At 43.8% G+C, this 18,195-nt stretch overlaps 1 protein-coding gene across 1 annotated transcript in view; it reads right to left on the bottom strand.

Annotated features, from left to right (window-relative positions):
* Positions 1–2,096: 2,096 nt before the first annotated feature.
* The window catches only part of LOC139407800 (sodium-dependent multivitamin transporter-like), a 33,250-nt gene continuing 17,151 nt past the window's right edge, over positions 2,097–18,195 (bottom strand). Inside the window, exons 2-16 of the mRNA XM_071151663.1 lie at positions 9,565–9,709; positions 8,278–8,759; positions 7,822–7,887; positions 7,511–7,562; positions 7,268–7,335; positions 6,993–7,147; positions 6,718–6,858; positions 6,456–6,585; positions 5,748–5,836; positions 5,423–5,535; positions 5,099–5,166; positions 4,832–4,918; positions 4,497–4,684; positions 4,117–4,342; positions 2,097–3,968 (exon numbers count right to left, since the gene is read on the bottom strand). Of these exons, the coding sequence (XP_071007764.1) occupies positions 3,789–3,968; positions 4,117–4,342; positions 4,497–4,684; positions 4,832–4,918; positions 5,099–5,166; positions 5,423–5,535; positions 5,748–5,836; positions 6,456–6,585; positions 6,718–6,858; positions 6,993–7,147; positions 7,268–7,335; positions 7,511–7,562; positions 7,822–7,887; positions 8,278–8,625 (1,911 nt within the window). The 5' untranslated portion in view covers positions 8,626–8,759; positions 9,565–9,709 and the 3' untranslated portion in view covers positions 2,097–3,788. The remainder of the gene's footprint in view (positions 3,969–4,116; positions 4,343–4,496; positions 4,685–4,831; positions 4,919–5,098; positions 5,167–5,422; positions 5,536–5,747; positions 5,837–6,455; positions 6,586–6,717; positions 6,859–6,992; positions 7,148–7,267; positions 7,336–7,510; positions 7,563–7,821; positions 7,888–8,277; positions 8,760–9,564; positions 9,710–18,195) is intronic.

The raw sequence follows: 18,195 nt of genomic DNA, 5'->3' as shown, positions 1-18,195 counted from the left end.
TTGAAATGATCAAGTGCTTCTCTCTCATGGCCAAGTGCGTTCTAAATGTACCCTAAACTAAACACACTTCATAGTAACTTGGTATTGATGCTATGGTTACAGACCACTCAGGATTGGTCATTTAAGAGGCCATGATTTACAGGTTCTCTTTACATGGGTACATTTTGTGTTATTCGATCTTGGAGTTAGTTTCCTGGTGTGATTTGTAGGGGTTTAATATTCAAGCAAACACAATACAACTGTTTTGGCCTTCATATGCACGTGTCGCTCTACAGTTCATATATTTTCTAGGTAGATGTCCGTGCCAACTTAAGAGAAAGATAACAGCAACAGAATTGGTCTTGATGGTGCTCAGAGTGTATTTCAGTATTACTAGAACACAGTGATAAACCCACATTGGGTAAGTTCACATCTGTTCACGTCGGACTAAGTTCACCTGAAAAATGTCCTGGAATGAGGTGGGCTTGACTTAATTTAAAGGGTAGCATTACAGATACACATTTCAAGTAACTTAAAGTATAAAACAGGAATCAATGCTGTCCCATTTGATCAGACAATTAAATAGATTCTCTCTACACGTCAACTTAAATCATCAAAACACCAACGTTGTCAGTCACAAGACATACAGTGCCTTGCGAAAGTATTCGGCCCCCTTAAGTTAAAACTTTGTAGCGCCACCTTTTGCTGCGATTACAGCTGTAAGTCGCTTGGGGTATGTCTCTATCAGTTTTGCACATCGAGAGACTGAATTTTTTCCCCATTCCTCCTTGCAAAACAGCTCGAGCTCAGTGAGGTTGGATGGAGAGCATTTGTGAACAGCAGTTTTCAGTTCTTTCCACAGATTCTCGATTGGATTCAGGTCTGGACTTTGACTTGGCCATTCTAACACCTGGATATGTTTATTTTTGAACCATTCCATTGTAGATTTTGCTTTATGTTTTGGATCATTGTCTTGTTGGAAGACAAATCTCCGTCCCAGTCTCAGGTCTTTTGCAGACTCCATCAGGTTTTCTTCCAGAATGGTCCTGTATTTGGCTCCATCCATCTTCCCATCAATTTTAACCATCTTCCCTGTCCCTACTGAAGAAAAGCAGGCCCAAACCATGATGCTGCCACCACCATGTTTGACAGTGGGGATGGTGTGTTCAGCTGTGTTGCTTTTACGCCAAACATAACGTTTTGCATTGTTGCCAAAAAGTTCAATTTTGGTTTCATCTGACCAGAGCACCTTCTTCCACATGTTTGGTGTCTCCCAGGTGGCTTGTGGCAAACTTTAAACGACACTTTTTATGGATATCTTTAAGAAATGGCTTTCTTCTTGCCACTCTTCCATAAAGGCCAGATTTGTGCAATATATGACTGATTGTTGTCCTATGGACAGAGTCTCCCACCTCAGCTGTAGATCTCTGCAGTTCATCCAGAGTGATCAATGGCCTCTTGGCTGCATCTCTGATCAGTCTTCTCCTTGTATGAGCTGAAAGTTTAGAGGGACGGCCAGGTCTTGGTAGATTTGCAGTGGTCTGATACTCCTTCCATTTCAATATTATCGCTTGCACAGTGCTCCTTGGGATGTTTAAAGCTTGGGAAATCTTTTTGTATCCAAATCCGGCTTTAAACTTCTTCACAACAGTATCTCGGACCTGCCTGGTGTGTTCCTTGTTCTTCATGATGCTCTCTGCGCTTTTAACGGACCTCTGAGACTATCACAGTGCAGGTGCATTTATACGGAGACTTGATTACACACAGGTGGATTGTATTTATCATCATTAGTCATTTAGGTCAACATTGGATCATTCAGAGATCCTCACTGAACTTCTGGAGAGAGTTTGCTGCACTGAAAGTAAAGGGGCTGAATAATTTTGCACACCCAATTTTTCAGTTTTTGATTTGTTGAATAAGTTTGAAATATCCAATAAATGTCGTTCCACTTTATGATTGTGTCCCACTTGTTGTTGATTCTTCACAAAAAAATACAGTTTTATATCTTTATGTTTGAAGCCTGAAATGTGGCAAAAGGTCGCAAAGTTCAAGGGGGCCGAATACTTTCGCAAGGCACTGTAAATATCCTCTGTTAAAGCAGTGGGGGGGGGGGGGGGGGGACACGAGCCAAAAGTCATGTACGTAAAGTTAAGAAACATCCAAGACACACATGGAGAATCATTATAGCTGTGCGATACAGCAGAAGTCTACTTGATCACAATCCTGATTACACACCGATCAGTAGTCAAATTAACAGAACTACATTTAACACAGACTACTGATGAGGCACTTCATGACAACTATGGGATCTACAGTATGGATGGATTGAGAGGACATGGTATTCTACATTCAATAATGTCACTAGCAAACCAACAGTTTGTCTGGTTGTCTCAATGAAAGTAAGTAGAGCAGACTCAATGGCCTTTCTCTCTCTAAAAACATGATCCCAGTAAATGGCAAATGAGGGTGATCCCTTGTGCTCTATAGATCTGTATGCTGCTCTAATCTAAGTACGTATCCATTTACTATAGCAGCTTGAAAGGCAAACGTTAAACAAAGGCCATGTAAAGCAAACAGACGTACGGAGCCTAAGAAACCAAAGCTATCGATTAAGGGCGCTTTCACATATTTCTGTATGATCCGTATCCTCAAGCATTTGGTACCTGATCCGAGCTATAAAACATGTGAAACGCAAATGAGCCCTGGCTCAAACTGATCCTGGACCTGGGTGAGTGGCGGGTCCAAGTTCCAGGACCAGAGTACAAGGTATTGTGACGCAGCAGCGTGAGTCGTGTGAAACTTTTTGCCCGTTGTTAACAAGCTAGCTTCCTAACGGCATGTGGAATGTGTCTCGCAAATCACATTCGGAAACGGTTATTTTCAGATCTTGAGAAAGCAAAACGTATTTTGTAGATTGTCACAATTCAGGAAACCGATCAAGGATACCGAATTTCATATGTGAAAAGGACCTAGAACACGGTCACTATGCCTTAAGTTGTCTACTGGGACATCAAATATTTTGTAATATTCTTAGTCCATCTGACGTACCTGCTTAATCTTCTCTATAAAAATAACATGCAGTGACAGTTACATCTGAAGTACCTCGCTCTTCACTGCCTGGTCGCTACCTGATTTCTCTTCGATAAACAGAAAGACTTGGGTCCATTTTCACAGTCATTGGAACAACTCATTGTGCGCGTGTGCGGCCACAATCCTTCAATCATAATTGGACAAAATCACAGAGTGACACAATCACAGTCCAGGCTTTGGTTTAGTCCAACAATGACGAGACTTCTCCTCAGCTCGGAGCGTGATTGCCACTTGTGTTGCGTTAGTATTTCTCCATCCAGGAATCCACCTTGATTCAGACATTTTGGCTCTTCTCAAAACTCCAGTTTCATAACTAGTGATTTCCAGTTACTTCAGTTCAGGAAAACTGACCAGTGCCATCGTTAATGAGGTACCAATGAATTCAAGATACCCCTGGACCCCCATCCACTAACCGCGTTTTATTACACCATTCTTCAATCTAGCAAAGGACTCTGGCTCTGACTCTCTTAACCACCAGAGATTTGTGGTGTATCAGTTTCTCCAGGAAGTAAGGGTCAGAGGTGAAACTCCCTGTTCCTCCACATTGACCCTGTGGCGCTTGATGGAAGTCATGTCCAGGAAACCTGAGTCTCCATTGCCCTCCGGTCCTATGTGGATCTTCTCCCCTGGGGCAGAGAAAGCTGAGCAGTAGGGGGGCTTGTGAAAGTGCTGGGACTTGGCTGGGGGCTGTGTGTGTGTGTGTTGGGGGGAGGGGGTGTCTACAAGGCCGTCTCCTGCAACGTGTGAGCCAGTCGGCAGGAAGGCTGAGGGGTTGCGGTCTCCTCGTCCTCATCCTTCTCCCGCTCCGTCTCCTCAGTCTTCTCCTCCTCTTTGGGATGGGACACTCCATTGCTCTCCTTCCGAGCCATCTGGTAAGGATGCGTGTCGATAGCTTTGGGCTGAATTACATTTAGAAAGATGAAGAAAAGAAACAGCGAGTGGCTATCACAATAACTGTAAAGGGCATTCACAATTACTACTCTGTAACAATGTTGGTTTTCACTGGTTCATAGGCGGTATCCTCCATCTCGGAGGCCTGCAGCCTACCTTCTGTGGCAGTGGGGTGACACAGCAGAGTATCTCCCTGTAGCATTCAGGCAGGAAGAAGAGCAGGTTGCCCAGGACAGGGTACACCGTCCCTGGGGTCAGGTCCTTCTCCTTCATAGGACCAGTCAGCAGGCTGACTATCAGTCCCACTATCACCACAGTGGTAGAGTTGTGGGCACTGTACCACAAATAGGATAGATTGTACAGGGCCTGCACACCCGTAGGCCTGGAGAGACAAACAGGTACTTAGTCAGATTCCTATCATCATCCCTAAAACAGTTTGAATAGTTTTGGAGGGATACAGTTCAAGTGCTTTATGTTTGATGCTGGTGTTCTGGTTCCAATGCTACCAATTCAACGAGGACAAGAAGTCACTGTACTTTGGTTTGGCGGTGATCAAGGTAATCAGGGTGGTCATGACAGCAGTGGTCATGTTGCTGGGGAGGGGCATAGCGGTGCCGTTGATGATGGGGGGCAGAGTAGTGGGCACCGCCATACGGGACACGAAATGCCCAATGCCAATCCAGAAAGCCATAACCAGGCCTGCCACCAACCCTACTATCGCACCCTGTGGACAGAGAGTTACATAAAAATCAGAACGATCTCTCTAATTCACCACAGATAAGGAAAAAAAAGTCATCACAATCTTACGGTATATTTTACCCTTAATGCCAGCCAACTTGACCCATGTTACCAAGGCAGTATTTGGACTTACAGTGGAGTTAGCCCAGGGGAAGAACATTCCCAGACAGAAGAGACCGAGGAGAGGACCACCCACCATCCCAAAGATACTTAATGCTGCCTGGAGGAGAGAGAGAGAACGAAAAAGAGAGGTTTATCATCTTTTACTCTTATGTAATATGAAGCCCCTGTCAAAGATAGTAGTAGGTGATCCTATGGGGGGGGGGGGGGGGGTAGAGGAGCTGGGTAGAGGAGTAACCATTAACTAAAGCAAAGACAGCAGGGGACATGGCTCAGTCACCTGCAGCACTGAGCCCATGTGAGACGCGGTGTAGGCCATGGCCAGACACACCAGCCCGTAGGCAAACGCTGGGAGGAGAAAAGAGGAAGGGAAAAACAGGTCAGGACCATAGTAGTACAATCCTGATAGTGTACCAGAAAAAATAAATGTATTTAAAATACACACACACACACACACACACTATTTGGACAGAGAAGTCAACATTTGTTTGTGGACTCTATACTCCAGCAATAACTTAAGAAAAAGCTTGATAAAATATGAACACTGCCTGCCACTGTTCATAAACACTGCCAGCGTGTGGCCACTCAGAGAACAGCAGCTCACCCAGGCCTTTGGAGAGCAGTGTGGCTTTGGCCTCCGTCATGGTCGGGCAGTAAGGCTTGATTAGGTCCTCCATGGTTACCGTCGCTAGGGAGTTAAACGCTGATGAGATGGTACTGCAACACAAGAGGGAGGGAAGCTGAATGAGTAATGTCATGGGGCTAAATTGTGTGGTGTAGTGTGTTCATAATGGTATCATAATACAACCTTTACTGGTGTACCACAACACCATGACATTAATGTAGCAGAGAAACAGTTCCCTGGGGTCTGACTAGTACTACAGACCGAGCACATGAGAGCCAGTAGCAGTGGCGCTTAAGTGAAGTACCTGAGAGCGCCGCTGAACAGGCAGGCGACAAACAGCCCTGGTAGGCCAGGCAGGTCCCTGAACACATCCATCACAAAGTACAGCACCATCTGCAGACCGGAAGGAACATTTAGACTGGATCAGCAGAGACAAAATGACATTCATAGGAGAACTTAACCAAACATCTTTACAAAAGCCTTTCTTTGTCTATGATCTGAAGAGAGATTCATTAACTAGGGCTTCAAAATGAATCAGATTCACATCGAAATACTGACATGTGCAATATTCATATCGCACGCAATATTTAGAAAGGTGTAACATCTGGGGTTTTTTCTCCTCCTGCGGCTGCTTTGCGTACACGCCAAGTCCCACACACCCTGTCACTCAAGCAGCGCAGATCCTCAATCTCGCTGTCAGATTCACTATTACGTTTGCATGCGGTTCTGTTACTGCAGGTCAAATGCAGTCAACATATTGTTCCAAACAAGAACGATGCCGCTTTCCACTTTGCTTCTTAATAGAAGACATTATACTTCACTGATTTCAACAGTTCACCCAAGAGTTGATCAATAGCAACAACAAAAAAATAGCAATCTTTGATAAAACAATTATAATAATGCCCATATCGTGCTGCCCTTAACATAACCACAGCCAAACAGTCACATCAGGATGTCAGCACAGTGAGGGACCACTAAGTGTGTTGTTATGGAGGTAGCAAGTCCTACTTGCCTGGTCGTTGGTTTTGACGTAACCCTTATCCAGTGGGCTATCCTCACCGTAGCGAGCAAACATCACCAGGCCCATCAGACAGCCCAGACACAACACCACCTGCTGGCAGGGAAACACCACGTAGCACGACCTGGCGACACACCACAACGTATAATATTACCATTGTGTCTAAGCGATTGTTCATTTTTTTTTTTTTTTTTTTTTTTACATGATGTAATTCATGTGAATCCAGTTCAACCAGGTGTTTAGTGCTGATGCTTACATGACCGCCTCCCTCTCAGTGCGGGAGCTGAGGTACCTCTGGACCTGGGCCTGGTTGACCCCGTACAGCGCCAGCATGAGGAACACCCCGCCCATGCCCAGCGTCCAGAACGTGTGCCTCTCCGTCGGGTCAGGGTTCAGGCTGCATGAGACACAGGTCAAAGAGGAGGAGGGTTACAACACTACACACAGAGCTGTAGCCCACTTTTAAAATACTCTGTAACTGATCTAGGGACAGTTTTAAGTCTCATTAGGTCCACTAAGGAAAAGACTCACTCCAGACTTGCGATGCGGCTGCCGTTGATGGCTTTCCTCCACACCTCTCCCATGCCTCCTGCCTGGTGGGCCCCCACTATGATGACCGCCAGTTGGCCAGCAAACATCACAATGGTCTGGAACACGTCTGTCCAGATGACTGCCTTCAGCCCTCCCTGACACGCAAGACAAGATATACATACTGTGTATCCAGCTGTATATAATAATTGCATTCGGAGTTGTAGGGAGATGGGTGGCTAAATTGAAAACTCACTGACGAAAAAAGAGACACTCACTAATGTTGTGTACAGGGTGCACACCAGTCCCATGGCCAGCACTGCCCCCCAGAGGTCAAATCCAGTCACTGCAGGTGGACAGTATCAACAGCACACACCACCAACATGGATCACATTTACACCACACCCGTCATTCATCGTCTATAACGCCAGAACAGGTACTAAAGCTCTCACCGAACGTACTCAGTGAAACTAGTATTATTCTACCACTTTAGAGGAAATACACGTGACAGATCCCTTTACCTGCATTGAGTGCGAGTGCTGGTGCATAGAGGACCACTCCCATATAGATCACCTGCAGAGACAGTCAAACAACGGTCCAAATTCAGAGGGACGCAAACTGAGTAGGAGCCATAGGTGGTTGATTAAAATACATATCAATTACACATCTAGTGGTGAAACGTCACAGGGAAAAGGGCGAGTACCTACTTGTACAGAATGTCCCTGTTCTGCAGAGCACAGCATGTCCAGGATATTAGTCACGTGGGAACACACCAGGAGCACACACAGACAGACATAACTACCAACAGTCTGGAGGACACAAATACACTCACCATCTGAAAGATAAAGGTCACGGTGCCCATGATGCGAACCGTCTTATTGAAGCGCAGCTCCAAATACTACACAATGAAGAAAAGACCGAAGGTGGGGGAAAGAAAGAGGGAAGGAAAGAGGGATGTTAAAGTCTACCACTGATCATAGAGCCTTAGTCATCTGTGACGGTCGATTTCGAGCGCAATAGAAGTGGAGATTCTAAGGGCCGGGGCACAGTCCTTTGTTGTCAGCAGCACCGTCTCGTCTGCTGTACTCTGGTTCTGCTACTCTGGTTAGCCATTGTCAAAATGAAAAAGCAGACAACATGCTGAGAATGTTGTTTTTGCGTTCAACTAGCCTCCCTTGCCAGGGTTCTGGCGAGACAGAGGCACAGCGAGATACACCGCTGCACACAAACTCCTCATCATTGACAGACACTGTTCCCTCTCTAGGTAAGGTTAGGGTTTAGAGCTCACCTCATAAGCACTGGTGAGGCGGAGCCTGTAGAAGACAGGTATGAAGACGTGGGCGGGGACAAGCAGACCCAGGAAGTAGGAGACTCCCAGGAACCAGTACTGCGTTCCGTAGGTGTAGATCTCCGAGGGCACTCCCAGGATGGCCACGGCTGACTGGAAGGTGGCGAGCAGCGAGAGCGACACGGGCAGGCAGCTCATAGAACGGTCGGCCAATAGGAACTCCTGCGTGGTGCGCTGGCGCCCGCCGGACAGGGCGTAGAACAGGCCGATGCACGTGGACGCCACCAGCAGCAGGGCAAAGATCACATAGTCCGGCGTGGAGAAGTGCATCTGGACTACGTCCCCCATGATGCCGCGGGGTGAGGGGCTGGGAATGGAGGTGGGGTTGGGCGTGGGTGGCGCAGCCCGGGTGGATGAGAACGGTGTTAGTGGACACTCACCTATAGGTCTCCTCCCAGACACCGAAGTGGGAGGATAAAATGCTATAGTGAGGGAGAGTTGGGAGACGGAGAGCGTAGTTATTCTCATCGCCTGCGCTCGTAGTTTTTCTCTACAAGCATGAAGAGCTAGATACATGCAATGCATACAGTAGGTGCTCTGATGGGAACATTTCACACCACCCTATAACCAAATATATTTCACATCTATTCATTTTCCACTTGGTTACTCTTCCATTTCAGAGCGTCTCAGTAACGGCTAAAAGTTGAACATTGAAACCCATCGTAAATCCTCTCTACGGTAGGTCCGTCTGCCATGGCAACACAGTCGCTGCTGATAAAAGTGCTAATCAAATGCGCATTAGTTCTCAAGGTTCCAACACACTGACGGTTGGCGGTCTATTGACACACACCACAGTGAGTGTGAGCCAGGGCAGACTGACCTAGCCTAACTCCTTAACATCACAACAGTTAGTTAATCAGCGGCCTAACACACAATGATACATTCACCTCACAGTGCAACTGACAGAGATCGCAGTGTCTGAGGTCTTCACAGTCTCTCACTCCCTCAACGAGCAGACAGGCATTATAGTGGGGCATGCCTACAGTATTTACAGTATGCCGTTTACATCACCTCACTGATGCAAGGATAACATCCTATTGTGACCCCGACTCATGCATTTACAGGACAGGGAGAATACTGATAGTTAAATAACTAATAGGCATGGGAGAGAATGAGGGACAAGAGAGCGAGGGAGGGGAATATAGACAAGACAGGGAATAGAGAGAGTGGAGAGAAGCAGAGTGAGGGAGAGAGAGAGCTAATTGATACACTTGAAGCAGGTCTTACCGTGTCAGTGGTTGGGCTGGCTGGCGAACGGTGGTCTGAGGTTGGCCGCCTCACACAGAACCTGGAACTTAATAATAGCCAAGCTGTGGGAGTGTCTTCCTCATAGGCGCCAATCATAAGCCCCTGTAGAAGGCAAAGGGAAGACCTGCAACAACATAAAGTGGTTTTCATAACACAAGTTACCACATAAATAATACTTCAGAACATCTAATACAACTAGGTTATTGTTTTAAAAGTATAAGTGCACATTATAACACCAAACTTGATCCTACCCATCGTTTGCACTGCCACTAAACAAACTATCATTTACAGTCTCTACTTACTAACAATATTTGTATTATCAACTGTCAAAACATCAGGACCCACCACACTCTTAATCACTTTCACTGTTCTACCAGTCAAAACATCAAGACCCACCACACTCTTAATCACTTTCACTGTTCTACCAGTCAAAACATGCAATACTTTCTTTCACACAACACACCCAATTCCAGCTGATCTGAACTGCCCTGTCCTGCATAACTGGCAGCTTCCTGCAGAGCGAGGCGAGTCAAGGAGGAGATCTGGTGAGACGCTGAGCTCTCATTCCATTAGTCCTCAGAGCAAGCGGTCATGTGTTAATGCGAGAGAGTGTGTGTGAAGGTATGAGAGGGTGAGCTGGTGTAAGTAAGTGAGGGGTCAGTGCCATGACTGCAGTCCTTACATTGTGCAATCATCATCATAAATCCTAGATTCCAAGGGATGCAGAAGTTTAAAGCTCCGGTTGTGTGTTAACAATAAACTACCTGACTTCTCCTCATTCACTCCAGGTTACACTTCAAAGTAGGACGACACAGTATGTCTGACAGTAAATAATCCTCTCACGTTGCCTTTTTTATACATCATATTTTTATTCACAGTTAATGAAAGATTAAGATATTGTACGTTTCCCATTTTTGACTCTCCTCAACCTCCCATCCGCCCCCCTCCAGAATGCCTTCAAACACATTCTAAAAATAAAGGCAAAGTCATTGAGGGACATATCAGAAAACAAAAACGTGATCTTATAGGCCCATATAGCTGGAAACTCAATGGGTGGGGGTGGGGCCCAGGAGTACTAATCTGGAGAAAGCCTTTGGGGGTGTTTAAAATAAGATATCATCGTGTCCCAGGTGGAATAAAATTTGTTGGTTGACCCTCTAATGGTATACTTTATTTGTTCTAATTTTAGGAATCGCATCAAATCTTTGAGCCAAAGAGAGGCTAAGGGAGGATTGACAGATTTACAATCCAAAATCCTTCCGCAGGCCAACAGGGAGGCAATGGAATCTAGCAGTCTTATTGGTCAGGGAAGGATTGTCTTTTGGTACGACAAAAATAGATATTTCTACACTGGGCTGCAACTCAAATGCTTCAGACAGGTAAATATAGTGGACCAGTAGTCTGCCAGACGGGGTCAGGCCCAGAACATCTGGCTCAAGTCTGCCAAGGAGCCTTCACACACATCACATGTACCATCAATATTTGGGTAGAATGTAGACAATCTGGCATTACTGAAATGTATACGGTGAAGTAAACTTGTGAATCGGAACTAATAGACATCAAGATAAAACTCAAATAAATATGAACAGACCTAATGTCGGGCAAGGATAAAGGACTCTGAAATTAAACACCTCTACTAGAGTAGGCCTATACGATCCTTAAATAATTCATGTCATTATCTTTTTACATTTATTTTAAAATCTCAATAGTGAAAATGTAAAGGACATATTATTGTTCAGATACGCACCGGTAAATGGATTGGGTAATGTCAACAGAGTTGTTGTCTCTATTAGTGTGTGGCGGGCTGGTTAACACGGGGTTAAACTGATTCCAGTTAACGGTACGAATAAGACACATTTTAACTGGCAGTCGTTGACTTTTTTCTGCAGAACATAGTGCCTTCGAAAAGTATTCAGACCCCTTGTCTTTTTTCACATTGTTAAGTTAAATATTTATATTTTAGAATAAGGTTAAATTCTCATCAATCTACACACAATACCCCATAATGGCAAAGCAAAACCAGGTTTTTAGAAATGTTAGCTCATTTAAAAAAATAATGACATTTCACATTTACATAAGTTTTCAGACCCTTTACTTAGTACTTTGTTGAAGCACCTTTTGCAGCGATTACAGAGTCTTCTTGGGTGTGACGCTACAAGCTTGGCACACATGTATTTGGGGAGTTTCTCCCATTCTTCTCTGCAGATCCTCTCAAGCTATGCCAGCTATTTTCAGGTCTCTCCAGAGAATTTCAAATTGGGTTCAAGTCTGGGCTCTGGCTGGGCCACTCACGGACATTCAGAGACTTGTCCCCAAGCCACTCCTGCGTTGTCTTGGCTGTGTGCTTAGGGTCATTGTCCTGTTGGAAGGTGAACCTTTGCCCCACTCAGATGTCTTGAGCAGGTTGTATTAAGGATCTCCCTGTAGAAATCCTTAATTTAAAGAATCCTCTCCGCCCTGTGCAACTGGGTTCTGGACTTCCTGACGGGCAGCACCCCAGGTGGTGAAGGTAGGAAACGTCACCTCCACTCCGCTGATCCTCAACACCGGGGCCCCCATAAGGGTGCATGCTCAGCCCCCTCCTGTGCTTACTGTTCACACAGTCACCTTCACCACCTGGGTGCGGCCCGTCAGGATGTCCAGGACCCAGGTGCACAGGGCGGGGTTCAGACCCAGGGCCTCAAGCTTAATGATGAGCTTGGAGGGTACTATGGTGTTGAATGCTGAGCTATAGTCAATAAACAGCATTCTTACATTAGGTATTCCTCTTGTCCAGATGGGATAGAGCAGTCTGCAATACGATGGCGATTGGGGCGGTATGCAAATTGAAGTGGGTCTAGGGTGTCAGGTAAGGTGGAGGTGTTACGATCCTTAAAAACTTCTTCGGGATCGGTGTCCCATCCACAGGACGGTTGAGCTAAAGTAGGCTAATGCGATTAGCATGAGGTTGTAAGTAACATTTCCCAGGACATAGACATATCTGAAATTGGCAGAAAGATGAACAAGAACTGAAGCTAACTGCACTGTCCAATTTACAGTAGCTTTACAGTGAAATAATACCATGCTATTGTTTGAGAAGAGTGCACAATTTTGAACATGAAAAGTTATTAATAAAAAAAGGGCACATTTGGGCAGTCTTGATACAAAATATTTTAACATAAATGCAATGGTTCATTGGATCAGTCTAAAACTTTGCACATACATTGCTGCCATCTAGTGGCCAAAATCTAAATTGCACCTGGGCTGGAATAATACATGGCCTCTCTCTTGCATTTCAAAGATGGTACAAAAAAATACAAAAGAACGGTTGTTTTTCAATTTGGATAATCTTTTACCAGATCTAGTGTGTTATATTCTCCTACATTCCTGTCACATTTCTCATCGCTGGCCCTCTTAATGTTGGGTATGTCATTTTAGGTGAAAATTTAAAAAAGGGGCAGATCCTTAAGAGGTTTTAATTAACTAGTCTCTCAAGCACTTCATGATAACAGAGGTGAGTGCTACGGGGCGATTGTCATTAAGTCGTGGTACCCTTCCCCAGATCTGTGCCTTGACACAATCCTGCAGCGGGGCTCCATGAACAATTCCTTCGACCTCATGGCTCTCGCTCTGACATGCACAGTCAACTGTGGGACCTTATATAGACAGGTGTCTCAAATCATGTCCAATCAATTTAATTTACCACAGGTGGACTCCAATCAAGTTGTAGAAACATCTCAAGGCTGATCAACGGAAACAAGATGCACCTGAACTCAATTTCAAGTCTCATAGCAAACGGTCTGAATAGTTATGTAAATAAGGTATATGTTTTTTATTTTTAATACATCTGCAAAAATGTCTAAAAACCTGCCCTCGCTTTGTCATTATGGGGTAGTGTGTGTAGATTGATTAAATAAAAACAAATCCACAGCAATTTTAGAATAAGGCTGCAACGTAACAAAATGTGGAAAAAGTCAAGGGGTCTGAATACTTTTTGAAGGCGCTGTAGGTAAAACAGATCCCTAGGAAAGTTTATCTTTGGCTCATCATCTGTGGATACTACGCGATGAGAAAAGGTTCAAAATGTATGTATGTATGTAAAACATCACAGCAAAATTGAAAAGTATATGGCACACGAAAACCAAACAAGGACAGATACTTTGAACGTCTCCTTCCTGAGCGGTATGATGGCTGCGTGGTCCCATGGTGTTTATACTGGCGTACTGTTGTTTGTACAGATGAACGTGGTACCTTCAGGCATTTGGAAATTGCTCCCAAGGATGAACCAGACTTGTAGAGGTCTACATTTTTTTTCTGAGTTCTTGGCTGATTTCTTTTGATCTTCCCATGATGTCTTTTAGTTTAGTTTTAGTTTATTAATTCAACCATTTTCAAAAAACAAGCACACAAAACTTGAAAAAGCCATATGAATAAAATCGAGGATAACAAAGTCTGGGACTTATTTCCATTGTGGTCCTCTTGAGACAAGATGGCTAGACAAGATCGAACATCGTACGGCAGTAGAATAACATCCATCTCATCATTCCAGTTACATCATAAGGGTTATTTATATGGGCACAGAAGACATCAAACATATTTTAACTTTATTCTAAAGCTGCCCAGAGAGAACGTTGTTTTTATGGGCAGAGGCAACTCATTCCATTCTAAGGCTCCAGTATACAAGAAAGTACCTTTCCCAGCATTACTCCTGAACCTGCATGTCAAGCAAAGAGGCACTGAGTTTGAAGGTAGACCTTGAAATACATCCACAGGTACACCTCCAATTGACCCAAATGATGTCAATTAGCCTATCAGAAGCTTCTAAAGCCAAGACACCATATTCTAGATTTTTCCAAGCTGTTTAAAGGCACAGTCAACTTAGTGTATGTAAACTTCTGACCCACTGGAATTGTCATACAGTGAATTATAAGTGAAATAAATCTGCCTGTAAAGAATTGTTTGAAAAATTACTTGTTATGCACACAGTAGATGTCCTAACCGACTTGCCAAAACTATAGTTTGTTAACAAGAAATTTGTGGAGTGGTTGAAAAACGAGTTTTAATGATTCCAACATTTCCTCTCTCTGCTCTGTACTAATGATAGGAGTATCCAAATTGTCCCAAAAAATATTAATAATTTCATTTTCTTTAGTTGTAAAGATCTGAATAGAATGTTTAAATATTATTGTTAAACTATTATTGATAAACTGTTAAAACACCTGAGGTATTGTAAATTTGAGGGATCAGTGGTGAGGCAGATTTGCACTTGAGTTGATGAGCTAGAAATCAACCAGCCTTTTCTCCATGCTTGTAAACAAAACCGCATGCATGGAGTAGCTGCTGCTCAGCCTTATCTGTGGATAGTAGCTGCTGCTCAGCCTTATCTGTGGATAGTAGCTGCTGATCAGCCTTATCTGTGGATAGTAGCTGCTGCTCAGCCTTATCTGTGGATAGTAGCAGCTGCTCAGCCTTATCTGTGGATAGTAGCTGCTGCTCAGCCTTATCTGTGGATAGTAGCTGCTGCTCAGCCTTATCTGTGGATAGTAGCTGCTGCTCAGCCTTATCTGTGGATAGTAGCTGCTGCTCAGCCTTATCTGTGGATAGTAGCTGCTGCTCAGCCTTATCTGTGGATAGTAGCTGCTGCTCAGCCTTATCTGTGGATAGTAGCTGCTGCTCAGCCTTATCTGTGGATAGTAGCTGCTGCTCAGCCTTATCTGTGGATAGTAGCTGCTGCTCAGCCTTATCTGTGGATAGTAGCTGCTGCTCAGCCTTATCTGTGGATAGTAGCTGCTGCTCAGCCTTATCTGTGGATAGTAGCTGCTGCTCAGCCTTATCTGTGGATAGTAGCTGCTGCTCAGCCTTATCTGTGGATAGTAAATTGTACTGAGTTTGAAGACTCAACCTTTTTTTGTCAAGTTCTGGTGGAGTATTGTTGATCTAATTCCAGAATGGCGTCGATCAGCTGTTATGTGTTTTATTTTCCGTTTACTGAGAGGAACAGGAATTGATTGCCTATAAAAACAACCTAAAGTGTAGATGGAGAGGTTAAATGTTTTAAATAGACATCAATTGTATTCAATAAAACGGTGTAGAATGAATAGTTTGAAAGTAAATATGAGTTTATGTCTCACTGGAGAGCGATCTGTATAGGTCAATAAGAATGAGAGGTCAAGCAAAAGAGGAGCATGGTCACTAACAATGGCAGCATATTCTACGTTCTCAGAGGGAAGAAGGGCTTTATCGATGAAAAAGTAGTCTATCCTGGAATAGGAGTGGTGCACGTGAAAAGAGAAATCTTTGTTACTGGGAAAAAGGAATCTCCATGTATCTACTCATCCTGCCTGGCTCACAAATTTGAGGGAGATAATGATCTGGGGTTTGAATGATCCAAGGCTGGGTCTTATCCCACAATTCATGTCACCTCCAAAAATGAAATAGTTGAGGCAGCAAATAAATGTTTGTTAATAAAATCAACATCATCCCAATTAGGAGCAAAAACATTTACAAGCAAACACAGGTGTGAAAGACAGAACAAGGTTTGTAACGCAACTAAAGTGGCCAAATAACAACTTAAAATGAAGCACATTATTCCGCTTCACAATGGGTGTAGAGCCTAACTGGCATCCATAAGCAGCGGTGAGATTCAAGTTTGGGGAAGAATTTTTACCATAAAAACGCACCTTTATAATAAAAGCATTACATTGATAATCACGTGGTTGATAATGGTGTTTTCCAGCTAACATTCACACTTACTGCCGTGTGCGCATTGCTGCGCTTATAATGTGAAGAACTAGCCTAATAGTTTATCAACATTTTAAGCCGTTGCGTTCTGACCTGTTGCATCAGCCTCATTACTTAAAAAATATTTTTTGATGCTCGTGGTTGTACTAATTCGGATCTATCGCATCCCACAACTGTCCCAGATGATGTTTGGAATATTTATTTATCGCACAGAATTGGTCAACTTTTGTACTATGGGGGATAGTAGATTGACATAGGCTAGTACTTTTGCTGTTTGTTAGGCCTACTCACCTTGTTGGCTGACGAAAAGTAAATGTGGACAGTTCTAATATCTTCAATATGCACGTCGGAATTGGATAAGGATGCGCGTAGTTGCGTTCCCAATGTGTCTGTCTTCACTTGTAGCCTGTGAGAAAGACCCGATCACATGATGGAGAGCAGTGTGAGTGAGAGGTGCTTCGGAGCGGGCAGCATTTATGGAGAAGGGCTGCAAAAGGCATGGATTATTTTAGGGGGCATTATGGCCACACAAAGGGGATGCCACCGGGAAATTCGAGGCATTATCAAGCCCTTCTCAAATTCTGAATGAAAGACTGACAGTGTACAGCAGGTGCAAAAAGGCACTTTTTTCAAATCATTAGAGTTGCATCATGCAGCCTTACAATGTATTAAAAATCAAAACATATAGCCCAATGTTTGTAGAACAACTAAAGTTACATTAATAACTCTAAATTAAGGACATTGGAATACCCATTTCTTTGTTAACCGCTCAACACAATAGCCACATGTGCGCACTCGCTCAAATCCTTTGGAGAAAAGATCCTTTCTATTTTATTCAGCTATGTTCAATTGTATTCTTCATACTAAAAAATAATGCCACGTAATTCTAAGCAAATCTTGTCTGCTAAATTAACTAGTGTAGCCCACAGACATACGGCATAGCCAGATCAGGACATAACATAAGGACAACTCAGGGTATGCTATTCTGTTAATTTGAAATGGACTACATTTTCTACATATCTGTCTAAAATAAATGGATTTATTGTGATGGGTTAGGCTATATTACAAGGATTTATTAGACTTTTTAAAATGTAGATGTTCCAAAGGTCTGCATCAGTGGCTTGTAGGCTATGTGTGGAAGCCAGGAGATGCTAAATGTGTTTATGTTCATTAACAGTCAATAACCGTGAGACTGACAGTTAGTTGCTTGACAATCACCGGCTGACAAATTTTGCCACAACCCTAGTCAAAACTTTGGCCTATTTGTATTTTTATTTATTATGGATCCCCATTAGCTACTCTTCCTCGGATTCAGATAAATTAAGGCAGTTATACAATTTTAAAAACATTCATAACGGATTTCGCAAGCTATTAAGAGTGTGCCCTCAGGCCTCTACTACCACTTACCTATAACAGAAAGTCCATGTGTACGTTATTGTGTGTTTGTATGCATGTGTCTGTTTGTGTTGCTTCACAGTCCCCGCTGTTCCATAAGGTGTATTTTTATCTAACTTTCCTGCTGGCATGAGTTATTTGATGTGGAATGGAGTTCCATGTAGTCATGGCTCTACGTAGTACTGTGCGCCTCCCATAGTCTGTTCTGGACTTTGGGACTGTGAAGAGACCTCTGGTGGCATGTCTTGTGGGGTATGCATGGTTGTCCCAGCTGTGTGTCAGTAGTTCAATCAGACAGTTCAGTGCATTCGACATGTCAATACCTCTCAAGTAGTGATGAAGTCAATCTCTCCTCCACTTTCAGCCAGGAAATATTGAAATGCATATCATTAAAGTTAGCTCTCTGTGTACAACCAAAGGCCAGCTGTGCTGCCATGTTCTGAGCCAATTGCAATTGCTCTTTATGGCACCTAACCACACGACTGAACAGTAGTC

The sequence above is a fragment of the Oncorhynchus clarkii genome, chromosome 4 (assembly GCF_045791955.1).
Source record: "Oncorhynchus clarkii lewisi isolate Uvic-CL-2024 chromosome 4, UVic_Ocla_1.0, whole genome shotgun sequence".
Lineage (NCBI taxonomy): Eukaryota > Metazoa > Chordata > Actinopteri > Salmoniformes > Salmonidae > Oncorhynchus > Oncorhynchus clarkii.
Note: the sequence above shows the minus strand (reverse complement) of the source record. Positions and strands in the feature narration are given on the sequence as shown.